The sequence below is a fragment of the Apiospora kogelbergensis genome (assembly GCF_038363985.1).
Source record: "Apiospora kogelbergensis strain CBS 113332 chromosome Unknown utg000011l_segment0_segment0, whole genome shotgun sequence".
NCBI lineage: Eukaryota > Fungi > Ascomycota > Sordariomycetes > Amphisphaeriales > Apiosporaceae > Apiospora > Apiospora kogelbergensis.
In genome coordinates this window covers 387718-408442 of record NW_027117428.1, presented here as the reverse complement: position 1 = coordinate 408442, position 20725 = coordinate 387718, and the positions used below count along the sequence as shown (strand labels likewise).

At 53.3% G+C, this 20725-nt stretch overlaps 10 protein-coding genes across 10 annotated transcripts; 6 read left to right on the top strand and 4 right to left on the bottom strand.

Annotated features, from left to right (window-relative positions):
* Positions 1-166: 166 nt before the first annotated feature.
* On the top strand, positions 167-757 carry PG998_014392 (uncharacterized protein; the record flags this gene model as incomplete). The annotated part of the gene is made up of 1 exon (XM_066881208.1): positions 167-757. The coding sequence occupies one exon, from the start codon at positions 167-169 to the stop codon at positions 755-757; it is 591 nt and encodes a 196-aa protein (XP_066723739.1).
* Positions 758-958: 201 nt separating this feature from the next.
* Positions 959-1192, bottom strand: PG998_014391 (Alpha/beta hydrolase fold-1; the record flags this gene model as incomplete). The annotated part of the gene is made up of 1 exon (XM_066881207.1): positions 959-1192. The coding sequence occupies one exon, from the start codon at positions 1190-1192 to the stop codon at positions 959-961; it is 234 nt and encodes a 77-aa protein (XP_066723738.1).
* Positions 1193-2183: 991 nt separating this feature from the next.
* PG998_014390 (uncharacterized protein) lies at positions 2184-2684 on the bottom strand (the record flags this gene model as incomplete). Its single annotated transcript, XM_066881206.1, has 2 exons — positions 2184-2511; positions 2569-2684. 2 exons carry the CDS (start codon positions 2682-2684, stop codon positions 2184-2186), a joined length of 444 nt encoding a protein of 147 aa, XP_066723737.1.
* A 1801-nt stretch (positions 2685-4485) lies between these two features.
* On the top strand, positions 4486-4755 carry PG998_014389 (uncharacterized protein; the record flags this gene model as incomplete). Its single annotated transcript, XM_066881205.1, has 1 exon — positions 4486-4755. One exon carries the CDS (start codon positions 4486-4488, stop codon positions 4753-4755), a length of 270 nt encoding a protein of 89 aa, XP_066723736.1.
* Positions 4756-7461: 2706 nt separating this feature from the next.
* PG998_014388 (uncharacterized protein) lies at positions 7462-7824 on the top strand (the record flags this gene model as incomplete). Its single annotated transcript, XM_066881204.1, has 2 exons — positions 7462-7523; positions 7581-7824. 2 exons carry the CDS (start codon positions 7462-7464, stop codon positions 7822-7824), a joined length of 306 nt encoding a protein of 101 aa, XP_066723735.1.
* Positions 7825-7870: 46 nt separating this feature from the next.
* On the bottom strand, positions 7871-10454 carry PG998_014387 (uncharacterized protein; the record flags this gene model as incomplete). The annotated part of the gene is made up of 4 exons (XM_066881203.1): position 7871; positions 8300-8935; positions 9047-9336; positions 9447-10454. Coding segments are annotated over 4 exons (1935 nt in total).
* A 538-nt stretch (positions 10455-10992) lies between these two features.
* On the top strand, positions 10993-12285 carry PG998_014386 (uncharacterized protein; the record flags this gene model as incomplete). Its single annotated transcript, XM_066881202.1, has 1 exon — positions 10993-12285. One exon carries the CDS (start codon positions 10993-10995, stop codon positions 12283-12285), a length of 1293 nt encoding a protein of 430 aa, XP_066723733.1.
* A 1238-nt stretch (positions 12286-13523) lies between these two features.
* Positions 13524-14587, bottom strand: PG998_014385 (uncharacterized protein; the record flags this gene model as incomplete). Its single annotated transcript, XM_066881201.1, has 2 exons — positions 13524-14122; positions 14215-14587. 2 exons carry the CDS (start codon positions 14585-14587, stop codon positions 13524-13526), a joined length of 972 nt encoding a protein of 323 aa, XP_066723732.1.
* A 760-nt stretch (positions 14588-15347) lies between these two features.
* Positions 15348-17272, top strand: PG998_014384 (uncharacterized protein; the record flags this gene model as incomplete). Its single annotated transcript, XM_066881200.1, has 3 exons — positions 15348-16195; positions 17153-17169; positions 17226-17272. The coding sequence occupies 3 exons, from the start codon at positions 15348-15350 to the stop codon at positions 17270-17272; spliced, it is 912 nt and encodes a 303-aa protein (XP_066723731.1).
* Positions 17273-17430: 158 nt separating this feature from the next.
* PG998_014383 (Ribonuclease H-like protein) lies at positions 17431-20388 on the top strand (the record flags this gene model as incomplete). The annotated part of the gene is made up of 3 exons (XM_066881199.1): positions 17431-17919; positions 17971-19667; positions 19718-20388. The coding sequence occupies 3 exons, from the start codon at positions 17431-17433 to the stop codon at positions 20271-20273; spliced, it is 2742 nt and encodes a 913-aa protein (XP_066723730.1). The 3' UTR covers positions 20274-20388.
* Positions 20389-20725: the final 337 nt, after the last annotated feature.

Below are 20725 nucleotides of genomic sequence, written 5' to 3'. Positions count from 1 at the left end.
TACTTACCGAATGTTGTTGTTCTCGCGCTGGCACTCGGTCTCTCGCGACCGTTCTCAAGAATAGACAGATAAGTTCCGCGGGTTGCCCGATCCTGAGCCTGCCCCGAATGGGGTATGGGTCAGTAGAATGACCGGGGCCGCGGGTGACGGGCCGTCTATTCTCGAGATGGTGGGAGAGAGGCGAGTGGCGTGCAGCGTGCGGTGTAGAGCAATCCTGAAGCTGCCCGTCGTCATCACGACGGCGTCGCGGCCCGAGACCGAGTCCTTCTCGCGCGACGTCGGCGGTGCCACCCATGTCGTCAACCATCGCGACGACATCGTGCGGCAGATCCGCGCGCTGGACCTGCCCGGCGACATGCCCCTCAAATACGCCTTCATCACGTCGCGCACAGAGCAGTACCTCGGGCCCATCGCGGACCTGTTGGCACCCTTCGGCCGTATGTGCAGCATCGTGCAGGCACGCTTCGACATGTACAGTACGCAGTGCATGAGCAAGTCGCTGACCTTCTCGTGGTGCTGGCTCGCCACGGGCGCGTACCACGGCTACATCAACGACCAGGAGGAGAAACACCGCGAGTGGTACGAGAAGCTGGCGTCGCTGCTCGACGATGGCACTATCAAGTGCCACCTTACCCAGCGCAAGCGGCTCACCCTTGAAAACATTCGCGAGGCGCACAAGCAAACCGAGGCCGGCAAAGGTACCGGGAAGACGGCGCTTGGAGTCGACGAGCCTGGGGACCACCCAGTTTTCCAATGAGTTGTAGTGGCTATGAAAGGTTAGACCACAGGTTCAACAAGCTTGGCGGGGGTATGGGCACAGCAGATGCTCGCATGATATCGAATCTGTTATAAGATAATAGCTAGTAGCTGGAGGAAATAGCGTTTAATGAATTCTCTACTTGAATATAGAAGTATACGGGCAGTGTGATACGAAAGGAAGCGCTTTATCGCCAAGTAGTTACGGCCCTTCGGTAAGTAGGCCTACTGTTGAGCGTCCCCCAATGCAAGGAGAGGTTTCGCAGACTTCTGAGCAGATTGGGTAGCCTGGGCGAGAAGAGCAGCGACCTTGGCTGGCAGGCGAGTGGCTGGACTTCAGGCTGTCGGTAAAGGAGCCGGCGGGGAAGGCGGATTGGAACCGCTTCTGGGCGGCGAGCGGGTTGGCCTGGTCCTCCTCGGCGAAGATGTAGCCCATTTCGAAGCCCGAGGCCCACAGCTCAAAGACGGCTCCGTCGTTGAACGAGTTGGCGCTCTGCGGATGAAGCTGGGGATCTCACCTTTTCGGCCAGATCCGAATCCATGTCGTCGTGAAATACGTCGACCGGGTTTTCGGAACCTTCAAGACAGATGACGTCGCCTAGAACTATATCTATTTCATTACCCACGGTCTTTTCATGACTATCTTGCCTGCCTATGAGTAACATCCATAGCGGTACTTTGTGAATAGCCAGCAAACGATGGGCTGAGCGTGGCGGGCTCAACACCAATCTTTGTGAAGTTTGTGTAGACATCCGCAAGGGCACCCCCATTTGATCAGGCATGGAGTCCGTACGTGCCGCTGCGCAAATTTTCGAGGGAGAAGCGGCCATCGTGGCCAGCGTGGGTAGCATAGTAGTAATTAGGTCCTTGTGTGGATGGCCTTCGAGCGGTGTCTTTGTCCCCTAGAAAGATGGTAGCCACTGGAGCAGGTCGCCCATCTGAAAGAGGTAGATGACCGGTAATTCCACTGCGGCTCTACTATGAAGAATCTATCAGCCACGGGTACTGCCACTGGGCAAATTCTTTGTTGGCTCGTTTCTTGGTATCACCTACCATCCTATCATTCTCCAGAACTGCGTAGTCTGGAGTTCTATGTATAGGGTAGATAAGGAGGCACTTAGTAGGTACCAGAGTCGGGGCGCCATATTTTTCCCTGTCAGTCGGGTAAACTCCCCCACCCGCGGAAGTGGGAGGTGTCCTGGACTACGTTCCGCTGTACAATGTCCCCGGTTGCAGACTCGCAGTGTCCTTACTACCGAGTTAAGCCACCGTTATTACTGTCACTATCACTTATTGAGCATGCACTAATTGATGGCGGCTATACATTATATTGATAATTGTAACTCTCTTAGGACATCATTATCCCTCCCCATTCGATTTATAATTAATTCGACAGCCATTTTCGATCACCGGAAGAGCACACCAATCTAGGAGTAGTCAGGAGTGAGCAGAGGGAAGTCCTTGGGGCCGGCGTAGGCCTGGACATCGCCGGTGGGGGTCTGGCCCTTGACGATCTCGAGCTCGCTGTTGTTGATCTGGTGGACGCCGGTCTGGGTGCTCGAAGGGGAGATGGGCTGGGTGACGAACAGGGCCAGGCCGCCGGTGGAGCGGATGATCTTCCAAGTGCGGGCGGACAGCTCGCAGGTGCCGTTGCCAAGGCCGGGCAGGGTGTCGCCAGCCTCGGCGGGGGCCTGGGCGCTGCACTTGACACCGACCGTCTCCATGGTACTGGGCTGGATCACGGTGAAGGAGTAGCTGGAAGGATTTGCGGTTAGAACGTATCGCCAGAACGATGATGGAGAGCAGGCTTACGAGCACATCGAGCTGTGGGGGATGCAGCTGGCGGTGAAGTCGGAGACGTTGAAGATAACATCCTTGGTGGCAGCAGCGGCCGCGACGGTGGCGAAGGTAGCGACGGAGAACTTCATCTTGGTGGTTGGGTTTTTGATTTGTTGAGGTGTTGTGATTGACGAGACTGGGTGAATGTGCTAAGGTGCAGTGTCGAATTGATTTTTGGAAAGTTGTGAGATCTCCTTGCCCTTTACACGACTGCTCCTCCGGTCCTTGGCGGGATGCCAAGGGATGAAACGGCAATACAGTGTGGAGAGTGACGATGATGATCGGTCATCGCCGGCAGCTAGACCTCGTATTGACCTAGGAAGGTAGATCGCTTCTGCTTCGGGAAGTGTTGGCCCAAGCCGATCTGGGGCAAACGTTGCAATTTGTCGTATTGTGCCAACTATGCAGCGCAGGTTTGCTATGTGTCCAACGAGCCGCGATTGATAATAGGAACTGGGGGCCGCGACAGACAAGATGGCGGGGGAGTTGAGCGCGCCGTGCCACCTTAACTCGCTCGACCAAGGGCCACTGCATGGGCCACCCGGCTCCCCGACAGGCGGTGGACAAAAATAGAATCACTGCAAATGACCGGTATAGAAAGTACCCACGAATTTAGTATTTGTTGTGATGGTAATCTATAAGCCATTAATATATCTATTACATTGAAAGAACTAATTAAAATGCTGTTCTACATTTCAATGATTATTAGCAATTATTCTTTTATTCTTGATGCGCGTTTTAATACTCTTTAGGATTACTCGATTAGAGTCGTGGTTGTTTTACTAAGTTTTTTTTGTCCACCGCCTGCTGTCCACCGCCTGCCCGAGCTATATACACGTATGAAGATGAGTTTACAAATGCCCACTGCCGATCCAATGAACACGAGCCGCCCCTGCTCCGATCCACATAATTGGTGGTAATGCTGGAGCTTTGGATCTCGTATCATAGCATGTTAATATAGTCGACAACGTTGATGACCTCATGCATAATAAGTTATGAGCAAGTTTCTGGTTGCGGATCCGAATGAAATGATGCTTTGCTAATATGAAAATTACTTTCTTTGGCAGGCCAATGGTAATAACATGTGTCGCCCACGCGAAGAAGGTAATGGTCGAGGTGAACACGAAAACACGAGCGGGTGTACAACACGGTAAACCAAGAATCGAGCGAGCGGCTCCCACGATGCGCCTTAGCACAGGTAATTCTCTATTGATCGCATTGCTGTACCCCTGACAGCTTGCAGGGAAGATGCAGCTAGTTTAGGAGACTGGACGAACAGAGATGCATTACATTCGGACATTCGGTGCACGCTCTTGAACAGTTCATGTGGGCCGTTCAAAGCAGCTAGCGGCCAGGCCCGGTAGCAGCCACCACTTGCATACTTGTTAGGCAATGACGTCGATACGTGGTATGTTCTGTAGCTGCGCGCATGGAGCCCGCAGGTGGCCTGGAATCCCCTCGTTGTTGTTTTCTAATTTCAATTCCTCTCCCACCTGGAAAAAACCCTCACTTCGTGTTCTTTCGACAAGACGGCATACTTGCGATCGGCTGGACGGAAAATTCCCAACAAGTAAACTATTCGAGGCTCTCCTTTGGGCTTTTAGGTCGGATGCTTTGATAATGAAACTATTACTGCTCTACGACAGTAGGGCGCAGAAGTCCGAGATTGCAATGCAAGAACAACGGCCAGATGTTGAAATATCCCCACGGCGTTGAAATACCGACCCCGCAATTTGGCGGGTTTTTGCCTGCGGCAATCTCAGTTGCTATGCCTTATCTAGCGAGCTTATACATTCTCGTTACCATCCAATGCAACCAACGGCAGTGTCAAGCTTGCCGCATCCGAAAGTTAATGATAATCTCAAACGACATAATTAGCCTGCCGTTAACATGGTCATAATACGCATCTCCAGTGTAATGGCGCGAGCCCCCACGCGTGACGTGCGCCATGGGCGGCACGGAGTGTATCTCCACATGGGCATAGAGAACACGCAGACAGTAAGGCGAAAACACTACGATGCGAAGGTACCGCTGCAATCCCTCCAGGAGCTGTACGACCTCATCTGGAACAGACTGGAAGAGGATGGATTCGAGATTGTGCGTCAGACTGGATTGGCCATCGCCGTCGACTCGATACTCGGCCACATCCGGTGGAAGTAATGCTATATACCAGAAAGAAGCTTTGGCCGTGTTGTATCCATTGGTCACGCAGTATTGAATATCCTTACTGGCCGGCAGTATCTAGGACTTGGACTGCGCATGCCCGTCCATCGACAACGACTTGTTTCTGGTATGAATCTTCGATGGTGGGATCATACTGCAAGACAGCGAAGTATTGATTAGTATGAGATGCAAGGTGATTTGGGGACAAATTACCGTTGGGACAAAGTGCTGTATGTAAAACTGGATTGCAAGTGCGGTTTTCCCGACACCTTCTTCTAATAACACCAGCCTATGGAGTGGTACTGCGGAAGACATCGCGAAACCGTTAGCTAACGATGAGAGTCAGCACCGACGAAATTGTTACGAATCACGGTATAGACAGGACACCATACGCGCATCGGTCCTGACGTGTGCCATTGTTGGTCATCGTCCACTTGCAGATTGATACTCATCCGTCCGCCGTGTCTAAAATGCCCAACCGCTCGCTCCCCTTGTACCATTTTCGACGTAGAGAGCCGGTTCACACGGAGCCAGAATCATCCAGCATGACTTTATTTCTGCAGCATCTAACCAGAGCTCGAAGATTCACACGCGCTTTTTCGGCCTGGCTTCCGCCGCTTCTCGACTAGGGAGTGCTTTTTCTAACCGGCAAATCATCAAGTTCAACTTCTGCGTCTTGGGCGAAGGGAGTAATTTGTTGTAAAAGTTCTGGTTCGCGCAATCATAAGCCTGGAATCCCCGGCCCTCCGCTTGTACTGTTTCCGACGTAGAATCTCTGTCTGCTGCATGCCTCCAGAGCTCGAAGAGTTTCACGCTCTGTTTCTGGCCTTGGCTTCTATAGTTACCGCAGACTCTGTTGACCTCCACTGTACAGGTGGAAGAGTAGCTATGGCGACTAGCGCGACCAGTAGCCTGCCAGAACGCACCAACAAGCGCGCAGGGCCGATTGCGACCCCGCGCCATTAGGGCCAGCTCCCCAACTTCTCTGTACGGCACAGAACTTCCTTTCAGAAAGCTCTGAAGAGAAGCTGGGCCAAGAATCTTGCTTGCCAATATGGATTCCAGAACCAGATCAGCAACTGGCCTGACAAGGCCCTCTTCACTCGACTCGAGCTCGTGCCATTCGTGTTTCATCTCGCCATCGAAGCTATTGTAGCTCAATCAACCCCTCAGGAAGATGCTCCGAAAAATTGCGCGAGCCGTTTGAATAGCTAGACCTCCGTTATGGCCCACAGCAAGAGGCAGAAGACAAGGCTCACAAGGGCGGCTTGTCGCTGCAGATCAGAACGCAGGACGCGGCGGGTTCTGCGATGTCTTCCCGATGCACGAGCAGATGGAAACGTGATGCATGTCCCGCGCGGGCAGCAGGTACCGGACCCTGAACGGGATTGTCTATGCTCAGTCCTAGTTACATACGTTCCATCAAGTTTCCCAACTCCGTTGCCGACAGTCACTGTTCCGTCAATCAGTCGCCTGCCATGCGAGACCGAGCCACGGTCAAGCGACACGATCGCGCCGCCAAGCCGAAGTCGTCGATTTCGAGACCCAGCCGAACGCCAACGATGCCAATGCCGTTGAGAACGTAGATGGCGACGCGAAGCACATTACGATACCGATCTAGAGTATATCGCAGCAGCTCCCACTGGTACGGCAGGCGGTAATCCTGTGTCTGTCTACGATTCGTCCCCGACAAGGCGGCGGGACAGTCATTCCCAGTGCGAGGCAGCTGCCTCCACCACAAAGGCTGTAAGGTAAGCAAGGTGTCTTGTCGACTGACCGTACGATGCCCATCATAAGGCATTCACCGAGGTTCCCGACCGACAATGGAGCCGCAGCCCGCCCGCACCAAGTCTCACTTCACGACGAACGCTACGCCGACCGCCGCGACGAATGCAGGAGCCCGGCCAGCACCCACAAGATACCCCGCCCACAGCGTGATGGATGCGTCGTTGCAGAGCGCTGTCAGTCAGAACAGCTGGGTGGTAGTTAGAAGGCCTTTTGCGCCGATCTTGTCGACACTGCCCACCCAGCCCGAGAAATGGTGCAAAACTGTCACAGGCAGGCCGCCAAAGGGATTGACCATCTACAGGAGTATGTAGTGGCAGTAATGCAGAAAGCAGATGGCCCTAATGGCTGGGACATCTTGGAACCGAGACTATCATGGGCGGCGGTCGAGGCGGCGGAGTGGTGACCGACAGCGATAGAGCTGAGAGCCTAGAAGTTGAAGCGAGGAAGATAGGAGGCGCACCTGGATGGTATCACAAGTTCCTATCTTCTTTCCAATCGATGGACGATGAATCAGGTGTATCTAGATGCTGTTGAATAGATCATGTTTAAAGCTTCCCAGAAAAATTCCGAGACAACCCATGCAATTTCTATATAATTTCCGGGAAAATTCCTCGAATCTTCCGCAACACCACCGCTCTTAGCAGCAGAGACTCTCATGTTTACCTCAAAGACTTACTGTTCTAGAGAGTCAGTAAACTACCCCTGACCATTTCTCCCTGAAACCGCCCATCATAATCTTAACTACCAAGTTCCTGGCTTTCTTCGCCACCACCGGCAGCATCTCCTCGGTTCTCCGCTCTCCCGCTCCTGTCCTTGAGCCGTTCGAGGTTGAGGAACAGCAATCTTCGCTCCCAGACATCCTGACCCTACGTTACGGGTTTAGCCTCACGGACAACATAGTTTTCCAAGTCTACAATGACGATACTGACAGCACCCGCACGCCCTCGCGTTCCCTCAAATTCCAAGGAGGTCAGGGTGTAGGTACAGGCTTATGGAAAAGGTTGAGACCGCACGCCCGCTGCCCCTCGGCGCAGCAAAGACATGTGCGTTGCGACCAACGCGCCGTCGCAGCGGCCCCACAACACGCTCGAGATTCAACTGACGAACCTAGCGCTGACCAAGATCCCCGGGAACGGCAACTCGGTGTGCGCGTCCAAGGTAGGTGGCGGGGGCGCCCGAGTCGTGATGCGCGCACATCGGATCTCGGGTGCCGAAGCTGACGTACGGGGAGCTGTTGAGGTCGACGGCGGAGCTCCTCGCCGAGTGCGTCATGGATAACGGTGAGGCAGGCAAGATACAGAATTCCTACCTCGAGCGGTGCAACTCTTGCGTTACGGTTTGCACCTAGGTGGCTGCCCAGGCACGAGGGAAGTATGAAGTGGTATGATTGCGAGATCGATTGGAGTATGGGTGGGTGAGGAGCGAGCCTGGCGGCTTGGTACGTGACGGAGGAGAAGCTGGGCAGGTCTCCTGACATGGGCTGAACATCACGGCTCGTTTAAATCTGATGATACACACTGAGCTAGGTGAAGGGCTTTTAACATCGCAGTTTTCCCGCATCCTTGGCTTATGATGTACAATTATTAGTTGAAGGTGATATATTTTAGTTGCTTTCACCACCAAGAGGTTTAATTCGTTTAGTTATTGCAAATTTCCGTCGGCTTTTAACATGGCTCTCAAAAATGCCACTATCATTAACAAAGTACGAGAGGAACTCGTTATTGTCACTGGTCATGTTCAGCAACTTGGCCACCATGGAGGAATGCCAGGTGGATATTCGTTCAGATTCCAGCCAACGCCAATAGTTGGCATGGAAGAGATCGCGGCTAATATGTCGGCAGATAACCACTCGTTACTAGCGTCAGGCGTGGCCTCATGATCGAGGAGGGTCTGCTCCTCCTGTGATGATACCACAACACCACTGCCAGCCGTCGTACCTTGTTCTGTTCCTGCCACTGGTACAGTCGATGGTGTTGGGAATTTTGATGAAACCGCTAGCAAGATACGCGCCAGCTCCTGTATCTCTCTCACATATGTAGCCGCCCGGGGCCACGTCTCCGCCAGCGCCTTGAGACACCCGATGATCAGCCGCAGTTGGTTGCGGCCGACGGCAAGCTCTTTGCCTTTGAAGAGGATTCGGCATGCCGAGAGTAGTGGGATGGCGCCTGTCGTCACCATGCACACGATAAAGGGCGTGTGGCTGAAGCGCTCGGCGGGCAGGGCCAGCAGCCGGACCTGCGCCTCGATAGCGCGCAGGCATCGCGTCGTGTGGACAATGAGGGACTCCTTGGCGATGTGCTCGTCGGAGGGGTAGGTGGTGCAGCTCGACATGATCTCAAGGGGGTGGAAGAAGAGCTTGGAGAAGGGGCGGTGGGCGGTGAGGGTGGCGCTAGGTATCACTTAGGTCAGTCAAGCAGGAGATGGGTTAGTAAATACAGAGATTCGCTTAGAAAATAAGAAATAAAACTCAGGGGGTGGGCAAATAACCGAAAAGACTTACGCATGAACGAGCATGTGTGCCTGAAACATGAGCTCGTCTATCTCGCCGCTCTCGGACATGACTTCTCTCTTCGCCTCCGGGAGTAGATGGAGCCAACCATCTATAACTGTGTCGATCTCTTGCATGATCAATGCAGATCCATGCGTTTTTGTCAACGGGGGTATATTTTTGAGCGCGGAGGTAATACTGCGGTAGGCGCCAACGAGGTGGGCGAAGGAGGAGTATCCTGGGCCATCCGTCTCGAGCTCTCGGGCGCAATATTCGTCCCATGTTCGCGGAGTTGGTATTTTCTGTTCTAAAGTTGAGTACTCTGACCAGTAAAAGGGGTCTAGACAAGGACATGCAAGAAATGGAGAAAGGTGACCGCGCGACAAAAGAAAAAAAGGGGGGGGATATTTACCCCAGATACATATTCGTCCTCTTCACATGGAAGATCCACCGTCGTCTCAATCTCACACACGCGAAAAACAAAGCTTCTGTCAGTTGCCGATGTCGAAGCCTCGACACTCAGCAACTGCCACCAAGTTCTTCGGAAACTTTCTGCTAGAATCGCATCCCCGGCGCCATGCTCAGCAGCAAAACCCCGGTTTTGCATACCTAACACCACGGCCATATCTATAGCAGCATGGAGATGTTCGTAGGCCCGCAGTTTCTCATCGGTCCAGTATAGTGCCACGGAGTAGAGAAGATGGCACTGGACCATGAACGGGCAAGGCGCCGGCCTCTGGGGCACGACAAGTTGAGGTACAGCACTGTTCTCTTTCGAGCGCCGCGAAAAAGTATTGAGAAGCGACCCGATATACCTCATAACAGAAATGAGCGGCCGTAGCTTCAGCATTAATGTTGGGTCTCGGACCAGACGCTCTAGGGCAGGCTTGGGAACCACGCAGGGATGGAATCTGTGAAATCGAAGATAATAGTTGTCCAGGTTTGGGTCCGGGAAAACACTCTTATTATCTGGACCATCATCCGCGCTTGGAGGGTGATCGCTTGCGGAAATACCAAATGGTGAGGTACTGGTATTCAGGTATTGCAGCTGCTGACACCTGGGTGTCTCGACGAACATCCCCAAGCAATTGGGTTCCTCACTCTGATCTTGGCGGTGACTGGTTGCTGCCCCATCACATGGTCGTTCCGAAGCAGTAACCGATGGTGACGATGATGTTGACTCTTTAGCTGCCTCTACCTCGAGGCGCCTGCGTCGGGTTTCGAGTGCAGCCCGGTCGAGGCCTCCTCTCCGCGATTTGGCATAATGACACGGCTTTCCGCTGGTCACGCACCGACGGCATTCGGGCTGCTCGGCACCGCAGCGCACATGACGCTCGCGACAGGGAACACAAGCCAGGACGACCCGCGGCCCGGTAGCTTTCCGCGACGGGTCTGTTTTTCTTGCTGTAGCAGTGGCCATAATAATATCATGGGGAACTCATTAACGTGGCCCAGGACATCGGTTGTTTGTAAGTCTATTTTGCGACTGGGGGTTCGGGGATCCATTATCAACCGCTGAATCCCCTGAGTCGACGCTCTATTGTAAAGCGGGGGAGCCGCCTAGCTCGGGGTGAGTCAGCAAAGCGCGGGTACTCGGGGAACCGTTTAGCGAGTAACCGACAATCTTTGCACGTCAGCACTAGAGTACTAGAATTGCTCCACTGCATGTCTCCACGAACGGGAATCCATCAGGAAATTGGCATCTGCTTACGTGCGTCAAATCGCTTGGGCCATTTTAATTACGGTTTTTCGAGTTGACGAGTCCCCGAGATCAACATTTCAGGAGCATGATCGGATAACGTCTGCAAATCTTTTCCGAACTTGCTTGTCGAGGATCACGTCATGGCGAAGGATATCAAAGAGCGGCTGCGCCGCGGCCTTCTCACGAAAAAATTAATCCATATGACACTGAAGAGCAAACCTACATCGAGATACCAACAATACTTCAAATCGACAACATGGCCAAGAAAATCGTCGTGATTGGAGCTGGCTTTGCCGGCATGATGAGCGCCCTCGCCGCCCAGCGTCTCATCAGGAAGACTCAGCAGGAGCGAGAACCAACAGAAGACATTGAGGTAACCATCATCGCGCCGGATGAGAAACTGGTGCTGCGCCCGCGACTCTATGAGGAGAATAGCGGGAACATGAGCGCACCTCTGGGCGATCTCTTCAAGGTCACGGGGATCCGGTTCGTGCAGGGTAGTGTGGAGACCATCGATGTCGAGACGCAGCAGGTGGCCAGCGTGGATGCGGCAGGAACGCGATCAACCCTTCCCTACGACCGCCTAGTCCTCGCCGCCGGTAGCGACGTAGTATTGCCATCGGCTGTTCCCGGACTGAGCCAACACTCCTTCGCTGTGGACCATCTACATAGTGCTATCCGGTTAGAAGAGCACCTGAAGAGGCTGCCCTCGGTCCCTGCGACGACCTCGGGCCGCAACACTCTGGTCGTCTGCGGCGGTGGATACACCGGCCTCGAGGTAGCGGCCGAGCTGCCGGGGCGCTTGGCCAACATCCCTGGCCTTAGCAAAGACAACATGCGTGTCATCGTTATTGAACGCGCCGATATCATCGGGCCCGATCTATCGGCTAGCGTGCGGCCCTTCATCCTCCAAACCCTGGAGCGTCTTGGTGTCGAGGTCAAGCTGGGCACCGCCGTCACCAGCATCGACGCGGGCGGCATCACGACCAGCGCCGGCGAGCACATCGGGACGCTCACCCCTATCTGGACGGCTGGCACCGTCACCGCGCCCCTGACGCAGCAGGTCCCCGGAGTCAAGGACCAGTCCGGCCGCTTGATGGTTGACACCGACCTGCGCTGCCCCGAGTCCAAGGCAATCTTCGCCGCGGGCGATACAGCGTGCGCACGCACCGACGAATCGGACGACGATGATGCCGTATCTTCTACTACCCAGCACCAGTATAGCAAGATGTCTTGCCAACACGCGCTACCCATGGGCCGCTACGCCGGCCACAACGCCGCGGCGGACCTGCTGGGGCTTCCGACGCTGCGGTACAGCCAGGTCATGTTAGGGACCGTTCTAGACCTGGGGCAAGGCGGAGCCATCTTCGCGGCCGGTTGTGGCGATGAGAATGATGTGATCGCTCTTTCGGGCGTTGAGGCTAAGCCTCTCAAGCGCTGGATCAACGAGACGCTAATCTACCCGCCACGGGCTGATGATATCGCGCGGGCCTTGGAGGCCGGGAATCCGGTGAACAGGACGGTTGTCCCAGCGGGCTTGGGATGCTAACACGGCCGGAAACAGCTCGTGGGTGTATTCGAGCTGATGCAGCAGAAAGACAGTATTGTATGTTATTGGATGGTTCTCATTCCATTCGAATCTGCGCACCACGTCGAAAAGTGTGGAACCTATTTTTGGCGTTGGTAGCTTCTTCTCTTCGGCGTGTCTTGACGAGGATAAGTTCCTGTGCAGCAGGAAAATTAGGCAGTTGGCCCTAAAGGCGCGGGGTCGCAAACCGGCTTCCACGCTAGTGGCGTTCAAGGGGAGAATGGACAAGCGTTTTCAGACAGAGGTTGTCGATATCACTGGCTTAAGACGGGATTTCTTTGGCCTTGCACGACACGTATAATGCTCGTAGAACAGCTCTAGTCAGTTCCATGTTCGGCTTTCGCTTGATTCTGGCCTAATTCTTGAATATACTAAAGGGTTCTCGGCATCCATGTCTTGCATTCGTCACAACCCCGATTGTCACTAGATGACACATTCCCAAGGCCAGCGGTAGGGACGGAGCCATAGATCAAGTTAGTGGGCAGGTTTTTTTGATACCATTAAGACACCATTCTATGCCTATCTCGTGTACCTACGACTATGGATCTCTGAAACAGGTAACGGACCCAGTGACACGAACACGAATTTCCTGCTTGCGGCTATCCCAGGAAGCAAAGTTACTAACTTCAAGTCGGTGTAGAAACTAATCATAGTTACCTGGAGGGATCCTTGGGAAATATTTCTCGCCAACCGTTTCAGGGATGTTCACAACTCATACCGACTTGGATGGGAAGTGCGCCGTACCCTGTGCACTATTTCCTCGCACCAGAAACACCGTGCAGTCTAGGATCGGGGAGTCACGGGTGTAGAAGGACGGCAGTAGCGTGAGAGTGTCAGGTAAATGCATCGCTTTCTCTTGGTGGCATGTTTTGGAGGGTGAGTGCAGTGGTCTTTGTTTACTTCCTGTTCGCAGACTAATTATGACCATGCTAGAGTATCCAATAAGAGCGTTTAAGTAGATGTGTTCCGTTTCGCCAGAGTACCTCAAAGAGGCAAGTTTGGTGGTCAAATTCGATGAGGCGTGAAAAGTGGAACGGTAAGCATTAGAGGATGTAACCATAGGGTGATTTAAACCTTCATGCACCCAAAAAGTGACAATAGCCCCAGGTCACGGTAGACAAGACATCTGGATTAATTTACAGCTGAACAATAAATAAATGCCATCGTAGCCATTAGATGGCTTTGTTTATGAAGAACGGCTAGGCATTTGAACAGCCATATGCAGCAATGCCCTCGAAACCTTTACAAGGGATGACAAGAAACTTCTCAAATGGAGTCATCTTCTTTGGCGGTGCCACAGCCCAGCACTGCACATACGCTTCGTACGTCAATGTCCGGTGTACCTCGTTATCGCCACGATGCTGAGCCATGTGAACGGCCTCGGACTGCCACGACTCTAGCGAAGTCGACACGGGGAGTTTCGCGAGCGTGGCGAATTCGGCGCAAAAGCCGTGCAGCGCCATCGAGTACAAGCCGTAGAACATGTAGACGGTCATGGCGGTGCGGCGGACGCTCTCAGCCACGATCCAGGCGTGCCAATCCCCTTGCACCTGACGTGGGCCCTGGCCGTTCTCTTTTTTGGCTAGCTCAGACTGCAATCGCCGAAGCAACTGTAGCGCCCACGCCGTGAGCAGTCCCTGCTGTTGTTGGGTGATGACGCGCTGTTCAAGCCCGCCACTAAACATCCGTATCATTTGGTATAATGTGAAGGCTTGCAGTCGCGCCAGCTCCTCGATGAGGGTCAAATTTCTCCTGTTCTTGAAGGTCCAGCTGTCTTTGTTACCGATATGAATTTGGCCTGTGGGAGCCGCGCCCCCACGTCTAGCGCCGGAGGGGTCGTCTTGAGCAGTTCCTGAACCTCGGCATCCAAGACCCGGAAAAGTAACTCACGATTATCATCGTTCAGTAGGGTAAAGGTCGCTGAGACACCCAGTACCGCTCGGATCGCCCGCGGCATCGCGTCGCGATATAGCTGTGTGTGCAGGAAGAGCGTCTCGCCGTGCCTAGCCAAATCGTGCGGGCATTTTTTTAGCTCGTTGATAGCCCACTGCCAACTATCCGTACTACCCTCAACGCGCTGGATTTCGCCAAGGCCTCCGAGATAGTTTGGTATGCTGCATGCTGGTGAAGTCATTGGCGGAGCGCGCGACGACGCCGCGAGGGCGGGGTTATGATGGCGTTTGACGAAGGTTTGGATAGACTTCGTCGGAGTTTCGAGTGAGGCACCATTCGTGAAATGTAGAGTCCCGCCGCTGGATCTCATGTCTCCAGGTTTTATAGAGTTGCTAAGAGGGATGGCCGGGGACTTTGGTACATAGGCATAATGGCAGCTCTTCTTGGTCCGCTGACAGGCCCCGCATGTGGGGTAGCCACGATCACACTTCCGACGGCCCTTGTGGCAGACGTCGCAAGACTTGCGCCGCAGAGGCATAAGATATTTCGTGAGTGGAAAGAGGGTAATGAATCAATGAGCCCATCAAAGGTATGTACACGTAAAATGGGCCGAAAAAAGCAAGTGAGGCTCATACGTAGAGCTGCGGGGGAGTCGGCTTACAGATATTAGGCGGTTGCGACATACGGGCTAAAGTGGATCAGTGCGGTGATGACAAATTGACCGCGTTATTGTTATTAATCAACACCTTTACACACTAAACAGTTGAACCCCCGAACCCCCGACTTGGAACGTTATGTTTCTCGTCGATTGCGGAGATCCACATTTGGCCGCATCGCCTGACCTTCGTGATTGGTTTGGTGACATTAGAAAGCACCACATTTTGATCCGAGTATCGTCAGATATTATCTCCATTACACCGACAGCAGTATTGCATAATACGGGTTTTGTAATTTGGTTCGGGGATCAAAGCTTTCGCGAACTAGCGCGATCAACTCTGACAGAGATATAAACGTGCTACGTGAGATAATAATTTGAACGTAGACCAGCGCAGAAGCGACCAGCAAACTTATACTACTTGAAGACAATCGAATCGCCCCAAGTTTGCAGAACAACACTTCTATTACTTTCCATGACTATGCCCAGAATCGTCACCATTGTGGGCGCCACTGGCATTCAGGGTGGCTCAGTCACAAGAGCCCTCCTGGATAGCCCCGGGTTGTCCCTCCGAGCGATCACACGGAACGCCAAGAGCGATAATGCCAAGACCCTCACCTCTCATGGCATTGAGGTAGTTGAGGCCGACTTGAACGACGTCGACTCCATTCGAGCTGCCTTTGCGGGCAGCCACGCCATCTTCGCCCTGACTAACTTTTTCGAGACGGTTCCAACATTGGGCGTCAAGAAGTCGATGGAGATTGAGACCCGCTTGGGCATAAACCTCGCCGACGCTGCGGCCGACACCGATTCCCTAACTCACTACGTGTGGTCGTCGCTGCCCAATTCGCGCAAGAATACGGGTGGCAAGATCGTTATTCCGTACTACGAGAGCAAGAACAAGGTGGACGACTACATCAAGATGCATCACCCACAGTTGTTGGCTAAGACCACTTTCTTCTGGGCTGGCTGGTACGCGAGCAACATGGAGTACCCATTTTTCAAGCCTCTCGAGGTTCCAAGCGCAGACGGCAGCGGCAAGCTGTACATCCAACTGCTGGCCGTACCAGCGTCGGCGAGGATACCGCTAGCCGGAGACGAGAAAACGAACGTGGGACTTTTCGTCAAGGCCATCCTTGACCAGCCGGAGAAGACGCTGCCGGCTAGAGCCGTTGCGGGCTGCGTCGAGCAGCTGACGTACGGCGAGATGGTTCGGGCCTATGGTACGGCGCAGGGGACCGACATCCGCTGTGTGCAGATCTCCAAGGACGACTATCAGAAGCTCTGGCCAGTCTGGGGAGAGTTGATGGACACGGCAAATGCGTATTTCGAACTCATGAACGGCAACGCGCTCAGCAGTATCGACAGAACTGTGATTTCGTCCGGGCCAGCAAGGAGGTGGAAGCGGAACAGGTCCCGATTGAGTCCCCAGACATCACCGCAGCAGTCGTGCGGCTGCCGGAACATGCGGTCTTTGTGGCGTCCGTTTACGCCCCTTTGGAGGATCCCCCGCGCTCCAAGAAGCGTGCAGAAAGCTGCGCACTGCTATTGAGGCAGTGAGAAGGAAGACGAGGGCAGCAGTAGAGGTGGTTATTACGGGGGACTTCAACCGGCATGACCAGCTCTGGGGCGGAGAGGAGGTACGGCTGGAAAAGCAAGGAGAGGCAGATCCGATTATTCATTTCATGGCCGAATTCGGCCTCAGCAGTTCGAAGTCATTGGCGTCACCAGCCACCGCATCGCACATTGGAGAGTCGAGACGCTCATTGCACCCCATCGACAACTCTGCCGCCGATCCTTCGGCAACTCCATCGCGGGGCGGATGAGTGGTCTGCGCTCCCTGGTGGCCGGCCGGCGGGCGGCTTGGTAGGGTCCTGGATCAGCGGGCGGGCGTCCAGAGGTTCGGTCAGCCGATGCGCGGATCGGGCGAAGCTTAGAAGATCGGCGGATTCAGCGGATAGAGGCCAATTTCTTAGGACCCCACTCATTATCCTTTAGATACCCCTGTTTACGAGGTTGATAACGGTGTTAATGGGTATTTTCCCTAGCCTTGACCCTGAACCAGACCCGGACCCTGGCCTGACGACCAATCTAATCAGAAAGAAGCCCTAAACCCTGTTAAAAGAGGAACCATGCAGTTTCCTAGTGTTTTGACCCCGGTATACTAGTCCAGTTACAGCCAGCACTTTATCGTCAATCCAGGGACTGGCTTGACTGAACTGAACTCTCTGTCTTTCATTTCTTTTTTTCTCAAATTTGAAAAGCAACATGTCTGTCCAGATGCCTCTCTACCCAAGGTAGGGGGTTCCCCAGGAGGCCTATATGGTCATCCTCTGCATAATTGGTTGGATAGAGGGCCGTAAGGAGATGCGCCACCTTTCGGATGACGCCGCTATTTAGTTGGCGGTGGTTAATGAGTAGGAAACAAGGCATGATTGTATTCCCTTTGTCTTCTTCTTTTCTCTTACACTTGCCATATCGCCTGTCTGGCCTTCCTAAAGGTTTGTCTTTCCTTTACGCCTCTACGTCTCTACATACCTTCTTCTTCTTACCTCACGATGAGCCATCGCTTCCGTCAGCCTATATTCTCGTTCGGAAACCAACCCCAAGCTTCCGAGCCCTATGCAGGAGGCTCCCAAACCACGAACAGTATCTTCGATCTTGACAGCTCCCTTGCGGCTCCCTCACCGCCACCACCACTCCCTCCTTCATCGAATCCACCGTCGACCTCTCGCGATTCTCTCCTAGCCAAAGATGACCAGTCCAAATGGCCGGACTGGCCAGACTATTCTGTCTGGACGCCAGAGTTATATAAACACTTCCCCAACTATACCAGCGCTCATAACCGAAGTAAGGAGTCTGCATGGTGGTGGCGCTTTGGTTACCGACTACGTACAACAGAGGACCCCAAGTTGCCATGGAAGATTGTCTGGATCTGCCACCGGTGCGTAACGCAGCGATTACTACCTCGATATTCTTCCTTCGTATTCGTTGCGTCTACAGGCAAGTCCATCACTAGGCACCTGCTATCAGTTCACAGACAATGTGTATGTCATTACTCACTCTCCCCTTTGCTAGTAATAGCTAACGAAGTATAGGAACCTGGAACCAAGACACAACTGAAGCGGCACATAGAACAAGGCATAGCCGCGTACGTCCAGATCAATCGCCACGATCCTGTCCAGCAAGCGCTAATAGGTCGTGTTGATAACTTCTTCTGTTACCGCACTACCTCCTTACTAGTGTTGGACTGGTTAGTGCGTGAGAATCTCCCTTTTCATACCGTCGATTCACCAGCGTTTTTACGTGTCCTACGCAGTCTGAACCCGATTGCCTCGATCCCTACTAGCAAGACTTTCTTTCGACTCCTTCGTACAGAGTTCGTAAAGGGTAAAGAGAGTGTTCGCGAGCTCCTAGCTACAGCAAGGGGCATGGTTCACATCACTTTCGATGGCTGGACTTCACGGCACAGTACATCCTTCATCGGCGTCAATGTTTATTTCATAGACCGAGACTGGAAGCAATGGACCTTCCTTCTTGGCCTCCCTCCAGTAGGGGGACGCCATCGTGGTATTGATATTGCAAAAGACATCATCGCTATCCTAGAAGACTTCGGTCTTTCAAGTACGACTGTTGGCTACGCAACCCTTGACAACGCGTCAAACAATGCCACGTGCATGCAGGCATTAGCGAAACACTTCGGTTTCGATCCTGCTGAACGTCATATTTCGTGTGCCCCTCATACGATCAATCTCTGTACTAAGGCTATGATGTATGGCACAAAAAGTGCTGATTTTCGCGAGCTTCTTGTTGGTCTTGGTGGGGATGCAATCATTGACGACGATGATGAGGACGATCAGGTGGAGACAGCAGTGCTGGCCCTCCAACAGGAGGAAGAGTCGGCCGACAGTTCTGATGAGGAAGAGGCTGATGAAGATCTACTGGATGAATCCGAAGCACATACCCCCGTTTTTCCTATCCCTGAAAATATCACGGCCGAGAGTCTCGACCAGTACCGCAAGGAAGGTCCCGGTGGCAAGCTTCACAACCTCGGCGTCTATCTTAACCGAAGCAGTCAGTTGAAGATGGCCTTCGAGAAAGCCCAGCTGGCTACGGGGCGAAAAGAACCCTTGGCGTGGCTACAGAACGTGACGACACGATGGGAATCCGATGAGGCTATGTTCAGCCGCGCATTGTTACTACAGAATGCTATCAAGCAAATGTTCCACGACTTGGAGGGCACGTGGGAACAATCTTGTGGCAATGTCGCAGATAGGCCGCCTGTCCTCAACGAACGGCTCACTACACTGGAGTGGAAGGTAGTAGCCATCCTCCAGAAACTCCTTCAGCCCTTCAAGATCGTGTCAAAACAGCTACAAGGCCGCGGTATTGTCTCGTCTGCGAGATCAACGTGTGGTGGGCTCACAGAGTACTTCCCTGCAATCGAGAATCTCTTGGATCACCTCGAACTTGCCATGGGTGGAGAGATTGTCGAGGATGTTGTTGGCGACGATGGCAGAAAGATGCTGGCAATGGTCCCCATCTTCGACGGGTTGGACAATGCGACGATCCGACTGATAAAAGTATACCTTCGGTTGGCTTGGTCAAAGCTGGATAGCTACTACCAGCGGATGACCTCTTTGGCTTATTACGCAGCCGTAATCCTGCATCCCTGTCGTAAGATGGCACATCTCGAATTGCTCTGGAAAGAACTCCCAAGCCGACAGTCTACCCAGTGGGTAGACGATGTTCTACAAAGGATGAGGAAAATGTGGGAAGACATCTACGCAAATCGGTAAGTGGTTTAGTGATAATTTAGTAGCGCGGTGAACTGATTCGCCTCAGGGAGTTGCCGCAGCGTGATAACGCCCAAAGAGAGGAGGAGAGAGATCTCGACTTCGTTACATCGAGGGCTGTCTTTTTACAGAAACGTAAACAAGGACAGAATACCCTCACGTCGGGGCCCGAAGCACAGCAAAAAAGGCGTAAAAACGCCCGAGTTACTAGGCATCAAGCGCCAGTGGTAGACCCGATTGTGGAAGACGAACTTACACGATATCTTGCGGAGTCTGTTTGTACTCTACCTGTCTACGTGATGGACCCTATACGCTGGTTGCGCGAGGTCGGCGTGCTACAGTACCCTCGCCTTTCGTATATGGCCACTGACATGTTGACAATCCCCTCATCTACGGCTGAAACTGAACGGCAGTTTAATAGGACCAATCGGATCATGACGCCGCTGAGGTTGAGATTGAGGAGGCAGGCAGTAGGGTGGGCGCAGAGTATTGCATCGTGGAGTACTGCCGGCGTCTATACGCCGCAAATCCCATTACATTTATTGAATGGTGATGAATGGGAGGGACTTGTTCGTGACACAATATTTGATGGACTTGATTTATAGTAGTATGGAGATGGTGGTAATTAGGGATGGAGAACGGGATCGAAAAGGGGGTATCTGAACACCATGTATATCATCTCGACACTAGTCTCAGTCATTTTATGAGCCTCAAATCTACCGAATTCGGTAGATAGTGGGGCTACGGACTAATTCCTCCGTAAAACAGGGGCAGCCGCTGCAGCCGACGGATCCGTCGGATCCGCTGACTTCAGGTGTAAATCCGCCCGTCGGCTGGCTGAAGAGTGAAATATTTTGCCCGCCCTGCGGGCGGATGTGTGGTCCTAGTTTCATCGGCTCCGGGCGGCTGTTTTCCAGCGGATCCGCCCGATGACGAACCCTGGATAGCAGAGTAAAATGCGAACTCCTGCGTAGCTGGCCAAATCTCCTGCATTGCTACTTAGACATTGGGTCACTCGCCCTGGTATGTGAACAGCCGGACCATGGTGGCTGTGGCC